At 38.4% G+C, this 15,100-nt stretch overlaps 1 protein-coding gene across 1 annotated transcript in view; it reads left to right on the top strand.

The window, feature by feature from the left end:
- Positions 1-1,450: 1,450 nt before the first annotated feature.
- Positions 1,451-15,100, top strand: part of si:dkey-112e17.1 — a 25,546-nt gene continuing 11,896 nt past the window's right edge. The window contains exons 1-2 of the mRNA XM_031743628.2: positions 1,451-1,632; positions 12,835-13,811. Of these exons, the coding sequence (XP_031599488.2) occupies positions 1,552-1,632; positions 12,835-13,811 (1,058 nt within the window). The 5' untranslated portion in view covers positions 1,451-1,551. The remainder of the gene's footprint in view (positions 1,633-12,834; positions 13,812-15,100) is intronic.

Genomic DNA, 15,100 nt, shown 5'->3' with positions numbered 1-15,100 from the left:
TTCTCTCTTTGAAATTCTTGTTGATGCTTCTCTCTCCCCTTCTTGACACTTGAAAATGCTGTGATAACTTTGTATATCCATCCCCCGCTTTGTGAGCATTAACAATTCTTTTTCTCAAGCGTAAAGCTATTTCTTTTGTTTTTTTGGTATAATACTTTCCAAAGTAACAGCCCAAATCCTTGCTGATGTTTTCATACACTGTGTAAATTGGAAGATAACCCTCAGTTTTAATTAGATTTTACAGGATTTGAGCATTACAGAGGTAAAGCACATCATTGCACAGCAGTGGTTTCAGTTCACAGTTCACTGATAATTAAAAAAAAATGTTATTGCGTGCAAATAGAAATAATTTATACTTTCTAAAGAAAACTAGTATGTTTAGAAATGCTGTATTGAAAATCTCAGCAGTTTTTACCAGTCACACTTAGCAGCTACAGCTGTGGTTATAACAAATGCAATAAATCTTAATTTAAACTTATACACCTTTCCCAGAGTCGGTTTTGAACACAAGGACTGGTTCTCACAATTTTTTTAAATTTAACATGACTATATTATAACTCTATATTACTCTATATATAAACTCTATATTATAACTCTTTCCATATTTATTGTGATCACTCTGGAAAAAAAGAAAATATAGTTTTACTGCTGGTAATTTTTTTAAAGGCAAGAAAAATAAATAAAAAACACTAAAACATTATCCTCTCTGTTTACATGCCTCTGATAACTATTTTCCAAACCTAAGGATAATCTGAGAATGTCTGGGTGACATGGAGTGATTACATAGACATCCAGGATGAGAGGGAATAATTCTGAATGAATTAAAGTCAAGTCGTAATCACACGGCCTTGTTTACTCTCCTCTACTTCTTTTCAGTTTCCAGTTGCCTTTGGCTCCATCTAATGGCGGTAACAACAATGACACCGGTAAATGTAAGTTTTTCCTCCTGAGATTTGACTCCCGAATCTGCAAGCCAAAATTAATTTTGTTCTGATATAAATAGTACTGAAATCAAATTTAATCCTCAAAGCAGAAGCCTGGATTCAACACAACTGTGGTAATTCTGTGAACACAGCTTATATTTTTTCTTCTTCTTCTGATTCTACAAGTAATATTTAAAATACTTTGCATCATTTCATTTGGTTTGGCTTATGTAAAAAAAAAAAAAAATCCATAAAATACACATGATTTGATTTACATGATTTGATTTAGACAAAAAAGAAGGAACATTAAAAGAAAAAAAATACTTCAGCTGAAAGAAACATTTCGTAATACTGTAAAAATCCATTTCTAGCACTGGTACTAGAAAGAAACCACAATAAAACCAAACAAAAGTGATGGCTGTACGAACTAATAATTAAAATTACTGGGAAGAATAAAGTCAAGAACCGGAGAGCTTTTATTAGGAAGAGGTCCGGTCCAGCGTTCGTCTGCGTTTGCCCATGAACGATGGGAGCGCGCTCCCGACACTTCAGGTGAATGAGAGGGAAGCAGAGGAGCGGGATACACAGTTCACTGTGCGTGGCGTTAAAAAGAAACAATTAGGAAAAAATGAGCTTCGTTACGTCGCTTGGGGTGCATGTTTGTATGACAGCATATCTACTCTTCGTGATGGGATGCGTTGCACAGAAAGTAAGTTGACATTTCTTTGCTGCAAAAATAAATCACACGTTCTTAACTCTGTTTTGAGTGTCGTGCTCACTTGTGTGGAGAGAACCGAGCCGCGAACTCCGTTTGGAAAACGTGATATTCAACAGTCGTTCGCTTATTGGTAAACTCATTGACCCCGAGAGAGTTGAACCCAGCTACTATACGATAAAACAGGCGCCACCGTTCATTTCGGCACACGTCCGACGAGCAATTGCGTCAGCTACGTTTTCAATTTAAATGCAGTCCGCCTGTTACTATCAGCCTTTAGTTTACCACCGTAACGAAGTTCTCACAGACGTCTCTGTGTGTAGGCGATAGCAAGAAGCAGTACGTAATGTGAACTAAGTTTCAAAATGTGGTAATGTAAACCTTTAAATGCTTTTGGTTGGATAACATTTCAGCCGAGTATATCAGAAGGGTACTCTGCTTCGAAGAACAAGCAAGCTTTTACTTTACGCTGGGGAGACGTTTTGCAATTAGCATTGCCCCCTTAAATTTACAGCTTTTACACTTAAATTTCGCCTACGCCGTGCTTGCTAACAGGACGGGACATTAGCATGACCCTCCCAGCGCGCCGCATCTCATTGTGAAAGCTTCGCAGGAGATAACTATTTAACATAAACAGGTTATCGGAATTACCCTGGGGTCAGTTCGTGATTTGGTTGGCATTTTGTGTAACGAAGTTCTCAGTCGTTTAATGTATTATTTGTTAATTTATTTACTTGTTTTTACTTTTATTATATCACAATTTTCCATGTGGCTATATAGCAAAAAGAAGCCCTGTCACGTAATCGGTAGCCAGACTTTTAAACCTCTCCTCTCACTTCAGTTTGAGCTCCTCTCATGCACCTTTTCCATTCATGAAAAAGTGGCAACAAATTCCGTCCTTATTCCTTTTTTCCTCCTCCTCCTTTTTTTTTTTTAACTCCAAATTTTGAGGCACGTTATATCCTTAAAGATTTTTCAAAGAGTTGTTTTGATGGCAAGGGCATGTTTTTGATGTTACTGCACTTCACAGAGTTGGAGAATGGCATGCAGTCCAAACTGCTGAAATGAGAACCACATTGGGAACATGTTAACCTTATGTGAAACTTCTCATACTTGGTGACTGTGACGTCCAAAGCTTTGCCTCTGACAGGAAAACTTCACGATCCAAAGTCTTGTGTCTGGTGTAGAGGAAGGCAAATGGGCAGGAGCTGCTTCTCTGGTCTCTGACATACCACAGAAGAAGACAAAAGGTCACTAAAGTGTCAGATTAGTGTCTGTGAGTGCTTAAGAGTTGATTGGTTGAGGTTTTGAAGTTGCATTGATGAAATTACCTGAGAGAAGTCAGAGGTGTTAATGTGTATAAGAGGGTGATTTCTACACATGACTGAGGGAAAACAAGACAACTGTTTATTTCCTCTTTTTTTTATTTTTAAAGTGCATCATCCACTCAGTCTTCTGATCCCTGATTCTCCTGTTTTCCATTTTTATGTGATGCAGTATATTGTCCCCATTTTTTTGTGACAATGGCTGGTATCGTTATATAAAGGGTTACCTTCGGCACAGATCTCCTCAAACGCGATTGTCACATTGTCGGTCAGGAAAAGCTCTGTGGTTTCCGTGTGTCAACAGTTGTCTAGTTCCACTGATGAAGAATGATGGCTGAGCAGCACGGTCCTCAAAGCTAGACAACAAAAGCCCACACTATATTGAATTGTCAGTGTCTCCAGCTTTAGTTCCTGTGTGCATAGGGTTCTCACTATCTTTGCAATTATCTGCCTGAAGTGGCACAGTAAATGATGGCTTTGTCCTCTGCTCCCCTTGTATTAAGTTGATTTTTTTTTCTTTTTTTTTTTTTTCCAGAAGAGCATAAACAAGTTTGGAATTTATTCTATTGCTGTCAGACAAAAAAAAGGAAGCATCTGTTGCTTTTGGTCCCTGGTTGGTGTTTCAGAATGAGGGCAAAGTTATCTCTTTTCAGAATGAATAATGAATTCACTTATCTGATGAAGGATCTACTCGGTCTGTGAATGGATTAACATGCCATGGTTTGTCAGTGATCTGCAGTTGGTGGAGATGGACTGATGAGCAGAGATGCAGATGCCGTAAACCCTGGATGATGTTTTAATTTGGTGCGGTCTGCTGGAATATTTAAACTAAGTTTCTGCTGGTGGTGCCTTCTGAGGCTTTTTTAAAAAAAATTTAAAGATCATCTGGTTTGTTTCTATGAATATACTGCTCGTATGAGAGAGGCACACCTCTAAGTCAGATCAAGCTTTTTGGATAAACCTGGGCTAAATAACATGCTTTTAGTATTAGTAGAGCTAAATCAATACATTTTAGAGCAGAAAGCCTTTCAGAGTTTGTCATAGCGAAGGGCTCTAATAACTTTGTCAGTATTTGGGACTGAGCACACTGGTTTAGAGATTATCAGTGATGTTGGAGATGATATTCAAAATTTATCTCTTCTGGGAATTCTGATGTTTTTAAACTTGGAAATATTGTTGCATCCTGACTGAATCCAATTTACTCTGTCAGCACAGCCTGCAGCATTGGGCTTCTCATAGGGGTGCTGCCCAAACACTAATTATCACTGATGCATTGGCTCAATCCTATTCCAAAATCTGGGAATGATTTCTCCAAACCAGTTGAAACCACTGTGAAGATAAGGTCATGATTCGCCACAGGGTTCCAAAGGCTTGCTTTAACTGCTACCACAGCAGCAGCACCCCCCCCCCCTTTTTTTTTTTTTTTTTTTTTTTTTTTTAGAGGAAATATGTTAATAGGTTTTACACCACAAACATGGAAAAGCCCACCCAGTCACATAGCTTTTAGAGAACCACAGCTGTAATAATTTACAGCGCCCCACTTATCCATGTAAGCTACAGTGAATATCCCATGATGGCTCTGTAAATACAAAGTTGATCAAACATGCATGGGCTCAAAGAGGTCTTTCATAAATGGCTCTTGATGCAAACGGTGATGAAAATGGGCTGAAGCGGCCAACAAGGGCAACCCCAGAAATGCCTGGATTTAATCAGACTGCCGTGCCAGTTACTTATAAAAACTCACCAGTGGCTGAGCGTGCAGCCACTTAATCCCAGTAGGAGAGGCAGGGACACGAGGGGGATATGCGATAAGTCCTGGGCTGGAGTATCGGCACCTTTTCACAGTTGTGGAGAATTACTTCAAAGAGCTTTTTTTCTGTCTGTGTATTTGTAGACAGTCATAAAGAGGTTAAGATTCAATTGATTGTAGTCTGTCCGTGTTGTTCTGGGGTTCTTGCATGCCTGGAGCTCCGAGTTTCTAACTTTTACAAAAAATAATTTATAAGTCATGGAGTTTTTCTTTATTCTGTGAATGCTGCAGTTTCCCTTTAGTCCTTATATCTTTGGGAACTAGTGTAACTCTGGGGAATTCCTGGATGTTTGCTGAACTTTGAGTAAAAGTGGTTTAATTGAATTAGAGGAACTCATAATTTTGTTACACTTTCATTTGATTAGTGCTAGGTTTTTCTCATCCTCGTGAATTTTATGTTTTCTATTTCAGTAAAGCTTTTTTTGTTAAACTTATTTTTTTTTATGCAGCTGTGTCACTTTGTTTACCTGAATACCTTTTTTGGGGGGGTCCTCATACTTGTATCCCGGATACATCAAATCCAGTCTATTTGAGAGGAGGTGAAGATATAATCCATGCATTTTTATTGGTTAAAAAATATATTTTTATTCACCCTGTATTCTACTATGGCAAAGTTTAGTTATGTTGATGTTGATTCAGATTTGGTTCACGAGTGAAGTGTGATTTCAGTGCATCCTGAGTGGGCTGCTGCTACCCAAGCACTAGCCTGCGAAGCAGTGTCACTTCTCCAGTAAACAGGGCTGGTGAGGATTCCTGCCCCCTTTTGAGGGGCCTGCCTGCCTGTTTATGAGCCAGTCCCAGGCTGTTTGTGCATGAGAGGCAGAGTGTGTGTTAACAGTACTTCAGCAGAAGCAGCTCGTGTTGCAGAGTTTTCACAGGGGTGTCGTCAGCCTGGGTGGTTTAAAAAAAAAAAAAAAAAAAAAAAAAACCCACACATTTGCACTGAAGAGTTAGGGTTTGACGGCAGACTTCTGTTTGTCAAATAAAGGTGTACTGATAGTAGGTTGTTTTGTTTGTTTGTTTTTTGGGCAGAGGAGCCTGCTCATCATATATACCACAAGTGGCAGGCTAAAAGTAAAATTTCATGTTTGTTAATGTACATATTTGGCATATTAATATTATAAACAGTAGTTTTTGTTATCAGTTTATATATGCTGAAATTTGTAATAATATTACTACATGTGGTAATTGAAAAAGAGTTTCCACTGGACTCTGTGCAGTTGTGAAAAAACTAAATACACCCTATGATTCAATAGCTTATAGAATCCCCTTTAGCAACCATAATGAGAATTATTTGATTATTAATTATGAATGCGAATATATTTTCTGTATGACTTTATCAGTCTCTCACATCCGTTTTATGCACAGCTCCTGCACAGGTCCACAGATCCTGCCATAGCATTTGAAATTGTTTGAGGTTTGGACTTTGCCTGGGCTATTACTACACCTTTTTTTTATTTTATTTATTTTTTTTATTTATTTTTTGGTACTTGTGTGCTTGTATTTTTTGGTTTTCTATAATTTTATTTTCCTGTCTTAAACCTTGCAAACATGCTTTTCTTGTTTTATTTTTTCCCAATTCTAAGGCCTTGAACTTTAACATGCTATTGAGCCCAGCTGAGTCTGAGTTGGTAGGTCTTGTTTTTTTGTTTGTGTTTTTTGCATGGTCTGACCTTGGGAGGAATTTGTTGGTACATCCACTCCCGGTAAGATAGATTGTGGTTTTGTGCAAACGCTCACCTGAACTCTCCTTAGTTCCTATGAAAGCAGTAAGGGTATACTTAATTCTTTTACAGGACTGCATAGAGTCCAGTAAATATGGTGTATATATATCAGCTGCACAACATGAGTTTGTTAATTAGACAGTTAGTTTAATTAGACAAACTTGTCATGGCCAACCATGAAATAATTATTTTTTTTTCTTGTTCTTCTTCTTTGGTTTAAAAATCTGGTGATCCAAAGTGAAAACTGTGGAACAATACCATTTGCTTGGGGCCTCTCAGTAATGACAGCAGCTGGTCCAGTATTTTACTGAACAAGTCATTTCAGACAATTATGTGCTCAGTTGGTCTACTTCTGTCCAGGGAAGCTGCTGTCAGTGGCATAACCAGCCTGCTCTTATGCCATGTACTTATTAGCATCACTTCATTAAAATATTATTCGCATTCCCCATTTGTGGAGTGGTTCACCAAAACAGCAATGTGGCCCATTGTTTTGTCATGAGAAAAGGCATCCTTGAATAATTAGCGGCCTGCCAGTAGAGCGGCCTGTGATGTAACAGAACTGAGATGTTTGGCATTATAAGAATGTCCCATTTCCATTAGACACCGTGGCACTTTGGGGCCCCTTCATGTGTAGTCTAGCATATACAACCCTGTGTCCAATGAAGATGGGATACTGTACAAAATTTCAGTAAAAAACACAGCGTGTGGATTTGCAGATCAGTATTCCCTGTTTTTAATTGCAGAGATCCAAAGGCAACATGGCAAATATTCAAATTGAGAATTTTTTATATTTTTGAAAAAGGTACACTCACTTTAATTTGGCAACAAAAACTTTGATATACGGACATGTTTATCAAGGCATTGATATGCATCCCAGCGCATTGATAAATAGTTTGGGACTGACTTTTTTTTTTTTTTTTTTTTCTTCTCCTCCTTACATAATTGGTCTGGATTGGAGGCAGTCGTTTGTAACACAGACTTTTACTTTGGAGCCTTATTATTTTTGTTGTTGTTGTAATTAGGAATAGATATCATTAAGATCTGGGATTCATGATTCCGATTATAGATATGACTTTAATGGATGGAAGACCTACACAGCCTTTTGGAAAGGTCTACTTGTGACTGATAAGTAGCTTCTGTAGGAATTTGCACTTTACTCAGTGTCACAGTCAGATCCACCCTTCATTCATCATGTCGGGTTTCAGAAAAAACTGTAAAGCTGAGTCTTTACAATAACACTCCACAAACTATGTTAATCTTTTACATGCAATCTGTGGTGTTAGTGGAATAGTTTTATTATCTCTGCATCAGAACATGGCGAAGAAATGGAGTAAAACAAAGATTTTGGCGGACTTTTTCTTAAATGCTGCCAGTTCTTGACTGTGATGAGAACTGGTCGTGATGTGATGATATTTTGTTAAAATACGTGAGACCTTCCTTGAAAAAGGGTTTGCCCTCAGAGATGTTAAAGTTGCCAGTACTACCTATGCTCAAATTATTTATTTAGAATTTTATGTTGAAAAAAAGCCTTAAATTGTGAGACTATTTTCTAGGGCAGGGCAATATGGCCAAAAATATTTATCACAATATATATTTGAAAATTTGCAATAACGATATAATTGATGCGAGACAAAATACTTTACAACTCCACAACTTTATTAGTGCAAAAAAATCCCATCAATGTATTTTCACTTAAACAAGCAGCTGTTTTTTTTTTATGTGCATTAAAGCTATATAAAAATTTAACAGTGCAAATGCAAATTCCTTGCTGACAGTTTAACCAACAGGCAATTCCAGTGGAAATTGGCCGACATATCCTGAGGATATGTATAGTATTGTATAATATCCACAAAACTTAAAAAGAGGTTATACACACACAATATTATGTTATATATATTATGTAATATTATGTTGTACAGTATGTATTACTCTACGAGGATCCTGACTACGGTAGCCGTAATTCTCCGACAATCCGGTGCGGCTTCGTAGCTTACCAAAGTCGTACTAAAACTTTTTTTGACAGATTTTTGAGCACCATGTACCACATAAAATCGGTTCGGTAATAACGACGGCCCGCTTGCATGCTCTACCAAAAAATGTGCTTTGATCTGTATCTGATGGACGAAAGCCAAACCAGTTCCACACCACTGAAGTTGCAGCATTTTTACAAACCAATTCTGGTTCATCTGTTTCATTCAACGATCCGCTTTCGCCCTTCTCATTCTCTGTTGTCGCCATGCGTTTTCTGCCATGTGCATATGAAAACAAAGGCACTGCGCATGCGCGTTTTACCCATATTCTATTGCGATATTTCATTTTCTTATCATTGCCTAACAATATACCGGTATTACTGTGAACGGTATGATATGGCCCAGCCCTACTATTTACACCCAAATTTGTAGATGCAGTCACTCCAGAACGAACCAAATTAGATATCATAGTTGTAGCTAGAAAAAATCGGGGACGTTTTCCAATCTCGGTGACCTCTACCTCCAGGTCCGAGGTCAGGTTTTCTGAAAATCTTGTGAATGCAATAACTTGAGAAGAAGGCGACGTAGGATTTTGAAATTAATACCACAGGTGTATCTACTAGGAGGCTGAAGGGTACCATTGGCCGGAGGCTGTATTATCTTTCTCTTTGCCACGTTATGCACCCTTGTGGTGTTAAGTGGTCCCCGTCATTGCCCAACCTTGCTACAAACCCCTAATCGGCTTACTCTCTCTAACTTCAGCAGGAATGGCATTTGGCCCGTTCAAATGTCATCCGTGTAATTCTTTCCTCACATTAATCACATCACACACATCACATTAATTTCTTCTAAGTGTGTAGGCAATCCAAGCATGTCATGCACTAATGTAGTTGCCTCAGATTGTCAGGAGAAAAATATCAGAAAATGAGTAATGTCAGAAAGTTTTAAATACTAAGAGTGAGCGAAGATTTTGTATAATATGTCATTAGTATGCTAGGAACACTTGTCTTTGGTGTCTTTGGCAATGCTATTACTGTTTGTAAAGTTAACTGTAATGTACTGCAGTAATCATATATTCCAAGTACTTTTATATAATGTGACAGACTGCTGAATGCCCACAAACATAAATGTTGGCACTGAGCAAGAAAGGTACTTAATGTGTGTTCCAGCGTAAGTCAGTAGCAGAGGAAATGGCAGATGTTAATGGTGGCTTTTTTTTTTTTTTGTCCTCAGGGATTTTTTTTTTAATTAACATTTTGTTTATTTTCATCATTCTGGGTAGAAATGCCTCTTGAGATCATTGAAATACAATTTGAAAGCTGCTGCTGGCTAACTTGGATCATGTTAAGGTATTGTTATATAACTAACTATTATGCAGAGTGGTGAGGTCATAGATAAGGGTAACTTAAGTCAATAATCATATAATACTCATGTAAAAAGTTCAAGAGAGAGTGTGAGTGCAGCTATGGACCTACTAATTGTGAAATTTCTAGGATAGGATATGTTTCCAAATGTCTAAACGGCTAAGAACAGACGTATTTTCTTTAGTTATGAAGGCTGTGCTGCCCTAGCTGACCCCCCATGTGTCTTTAATATGCTGTGGCCTGCCTATGAGACTGTATTGGCGATAATGTTTTTAGTTTCATCCTGATGACCTGAGGGCTGAGTGAGTGGTTCACTCTTCCAGTCAAAATTACATGCAGGTTTTACCAATTTAAATGTACTAACTGCAGAATGCTGGATGTGAATGGGGGCAGATCACTCCTGTAGCAATCAGAGTTTAGCTTTCTCATGTCCCCGATCTAGGTTGCACAGCTCCCATGTAAACTATAATCTCAAAGAGATCTAGTACACTTTCAGCCCAGCCTAGAGCACAAACGTCGCCTGTGGTTGTTGGTTTGTTACCTGTCTGGAAAGAAGGATTGCCAGACTAGGGCTTTTTGACAGTCCACAACAGGAAAGACCAACAGGAAAGCTCATAAACACTCAGCCCCCCTACAAAGGTCTGCTTCTCAGCTGCCTGGCCCAACCAACTGTGCATCTGCCTCTCCTTAGGGCAAAGGTCCCCCTTATACCAGTGAACACCTGGGAAGAATTATAGTCAGCATGTTTGAAGAAATACCCCAGTCCCCTTCCCCAAGGGTTACCCAGGTGAAACCCATGCTTTGATGTAAAGGAGGAACAGCAGAGTTGAATAGTTCACTGAAGAAGGAAGCGTTTTGACTGCTCAACTTGAGTAGAAATGCGCTATATACAGATGCGGTCAGAAATTAACATACACTCCTCCTGGACATGAATGTCATGGTAATTTTGGGCTTTTAAGAGTTGTTTTAACTGTTCTTTTTCCAGGGCAGAATAATTGTATAGCATACAGCATATAAGTTTAAAAAAAACAAACTTTTAACAGGCTCAAATATATCATACCCTCAAATCTTTTAATAATTGGTGCTGAAGGTTGTATGATATATTTTAATTTGATAAGATCAAAGCCTATTATCGTCTTGTTAGTGACAATGATTGACTATAACTGGTAGTTTCTCTTTGCCATCATAAAAAGTATTTGTTTGACAGCACTTATTGGTTTGACCAATTTTCTGAACATTGAGAAAGTCCAGCAAACTCATTGAATATTAACTCGTATAGTAACTCGTAACATGCAGTATACAAACGTTCAAAGAAGGCGGACCCCCCACACACTTAAACTGATGTTAAATATGATATGTACGTATTATTAAAACATAACTAATTATCTGAAAAACTAGTAAATTGCAGCTGAAATAGGATGCATTCTGGAGAATTTTATAGACAGACAAGACAAAAATTGAGCTATTTGACCACAACGTCAAGAGGTACAGTAAGAACACTGTACCAGCTGTCAAGCATGGTGGTGGTAGCATCATGCTCCGGTGTTGATACATTATACAAAACGCATGGAATAATGAAGGATTAACCCCAGATTCTTCAACTTCACCTCAAATCAGTTAGAGGATTGAACATTGGACACATTTGGTTATTCAAATAGGACAGTAATCCCAAATGCACATTAAAACTGGTTTTTGAATTGATAAAGCAAGGTAACATTAAACTTCTGCCTTACCAAAGCTCCAGCCTCAACCCTTTTAACATTTGTGTACTATGCTTAATAGTTTGGTCTCTGCCAGGAAACTAACCAATTTAGTCAAGTCAAATATCCAGCCAGATTATCCCAGAACCTTGTTGATGGCCACCAAAAGCATCGGGTCAAGGTACAACTTGCTAAGGGACAATTATCAAAGGTGTGTGTGTGTGTGTACACTCTATTGCCAAAAGTATGAACTTGAGTGACATCCCATTATTAATTAAGTGTTTAATATCATATTGGCCTACCCTTTGCAGCTATAATAGCTTCAACTCTTCTGGGAAGGCTTTCCACAAGGTTTGAGTATCTTTTTGACCATTTATGAATTTATGACCATTTGTGAGGTCAGACACTGATGTTGAACAAGAACAAGCCTGACTCGCAGTCTCTCCAATTCATCCCAAAGGTGTTCTGTTGGGCTGAGGTCAGGATTCTGAGCAGGCCACGTTCTCACAAGTTCTCCACACCAGACCCACTCACCTACGTTTTTATGGACCTTGCTTTGTGCAATGGTCATGCAGTCATGCTAGAACAGGAAGGGCCATTCCCAACCTGTTTCCACAAAGCCAGGAGCATGAAATGGGCAACTGAGCTCCTGAGAGAGACCCATTCTTTCACAAATGTTTGTAGCAGTCTGCATGCCCAGGTGCTTGATTTTATTCATGAACATATGAATTGAATGATTTGGATCAATGAGTGTTTACTTTAATCGTTTTACCCTGGGGAAAAAAAAACAGTTCAAAGAAAAAAGTAACAGCCCTTCTGTACAAGAAGGTTAGACAGAGTTAGACAAAACAACGATTTAGCTATTTGACCACAGTGCCAAGAGGTGTTTGGAGTCAAGGTGGGGCTTGGTATTCATGCACATGAGCATATGTAAACTTGTGAATACAACTGCAAGTCCCAGTCCAGTTTACCATTTCAAACTGGTTTTGTTATGCAATTAACCACAGGTCACGTTTGTTGTTTGACTTAGTGGTACATTTTGACATAGACAGAAAATGTAATCAGTAAATTTCAGAATTAGACGGTGTAATGTAATACTGGTTAGCAATGAAAGAATAACAAAAATGCAAGTATTGGTGGGACATTAGCTTTTGCTTTTGTGCTTAACCTTTTGAGTTGAGTCCTGTTTATCAAAGGTCTTAGAGCATCAATGTCTGAAATTAAAAAATGCAAGACTTTTTAGATCTACTTTAAAAGCAGATTTTGATATATGACACAACTAATTAAATAATTCCTGTTGCAGGTGTACTTTGACTGTGGTGCCAGGGTGGATGTGGTGGATGTCCAAGGCCTAATTCTATCTCCTGGCTTCCCATACAACTACTCCTCTGGGACACACTGCGTCTGGCAGTTTGTTGTACCTATTGATTACCAGCTTATTCTGGAGATATTTGACTTTGATGTTTTTGAAAGTCATGACTCAGAATCAAAGTTCTCTGCTATTTCTAAATTTGATGAAGAAGATTCAGAGGATGGGGCAACTCTCGCTCCTGGCACCTTAGGGGCAGATGAAACCTCGTCAGTGGCTAAAGATCCTGTGGTTCAGAGCATAGGTGATGGCTCAAAGACTCAGCAATCCTTCCAAGATGGTGAGGTGAAGCAAATAGTTGTACAAGAACAGTCTACAAAAATGGAGATTACCAAAGTCTCAAATTCTGCCAAAAGATCTGCAGATGCTGCCTCTAGCCTATCTTTGCCACCTTCTTCCACTCTCCTCCTCCTACCTGATGCTGTGCCTCCTGGAGACAAAGCCATCAACTCTGCCTCCTCATATCAGCTAAGGGGAGATGCCAACCCTAGTACTAACCCGACCACAGTTGTGGATGAGACCACCATTTCTTCACCACACTCCACCAACACTCTAGGTGTAAGCCCTGAAACCCAGCAGTCTGTCCTTGACGCCTGCCCCCATGATGTCCTCTACATCTCAGACCTCATCACCTTCTCCTCTAGGTTTTGTGGGTCTAACCGGCCTCCTAGCAGCCAGCTGGTGTTCGGCTCAAGCCAGGAAATGGTGGAGGTCATCATGGAACTGATCACTACCACCCACTGGGGACGTGGTTTTGCTCTTCTATTCCACTACCAGAACCTGACCGAGCCACAAGGGGACCTCCGTGCCACAGCTTATACTGCCAATAAGCTAGACACTCTGCTGGCTGCAGTGAGTGGAGCTGCTTTCTTCGCTATGATACTTACAAGTGCCCACTGCATCATTTTCAGGTAACAGAAGTGTTAACTTTATTAAATTAAAGTCATTAAGTCTTGTAAACGGCACCACCTTAATCCAATACAGCTAGATTTGACACCGTTTTATTATTATGTGATTAACCATGGTTATAGTGTGCACTGAAATGATACTTGACTTACAGTCCATTTTTATAGTTTTCCTGACTTTGAGAGCTGTACGATTTTTAAGGATCAGGCTTGTGCTTTGTTACCTTAAGATGGGATAGAACTGTTTTTTAAAGCTTTTCTTTTTTCTTTTTTTTTTTTTTTTTTTTTTTTTTTTTTTTTGACTAAATATTCATTCAAAGTTCCAAACATTTCACAATGGAGAGAGATGGATATGTACAGTGTTTATCAAATTTATTAGACCACCACCCAATGAAACATTTATGCCACAGCTGCCCTAGATGACCAACAACAAAGTCATGTTGTTGGTAGCGTTTGCATGCACGTTATCATTCTGTGTAAATACAACAGCTCGAGGTTTTGAGTGAATTCGGTTAAAGCTTCAGTGGGGATCATGGTAACAATTCATTAAAGTTTGGTTTGCATTGATCAAGGTGTTCAAGGTCAACTTAATGATTTTATTGGTCAAAAATTAACACAAAGGCTTATAACGTAAACTATGATTCTTACAAGTGTAGTGTGTATTGTCAACACATAAAAAGTATAGAGTATATAGGGAATGACGCATGGAGATTCTAAATACCATGTTACTTTGGACCTCTGACGACCTTTTCTTTTCTTCTTTTAACTCCACTACAAGCTTCCTAAAGTACATTTAAGAAGAGCAAAGAAAACAAAATGCAACACTATTCCCTTAAAAGTAACTATTGCCCAGAAAATGAGCTGCTTTGGCCAAGGTTTGTGTTTTCTGAGTGCCTCTTGTGTTTTGTTTCCGTAACATTTAATCTATCAATATGCACAAGCTCTTGTTTTTAGCCATGAGTTTCATAATTTAAAGTTTTATAAAAAGCTGGAAAAAATCAAAGATTAGGATTTTTCATTTTTATGATGTTTTACATTAAAATGTCACAGTTATTTACTTAAATTCCTGAACAAACATTAGTTTTAGTGGTTGGATGTTATGCTTCATTATTTTTGGGCTTTTCAGAAAAGTTCACAGTACTGGCTCAAATGTAGGTATAACAACCTGAATTCAGTTTTCCTATTTACCTAATAAGTAACAATATAATTTTTAGGGTTTTTTGTTTTTTTTTGCTTATTCTTTTCCCCCCCTTATTTTCCATTAAGAGTATAGAACCTGAAGAGTTGGGGTTTAA

Source organism: Oreochromis aureus, linkage group 12 (assembly GCF_013358895.1).
Source record: "Oreochromis aureus strain Israel breed Guangdong linkage group 12, ZZ_aureus, whole genome shotgun sequence".
Lineage (NCBI taxonomy): Eukaryota > Metazoa > Chordata > Actinopteri > Cichliformes > Cichlidae > Oreochromis > Oreochromis aureus.
This window is presented reverse-complemented; position numbering and strand designations above follow the sequence as displayed.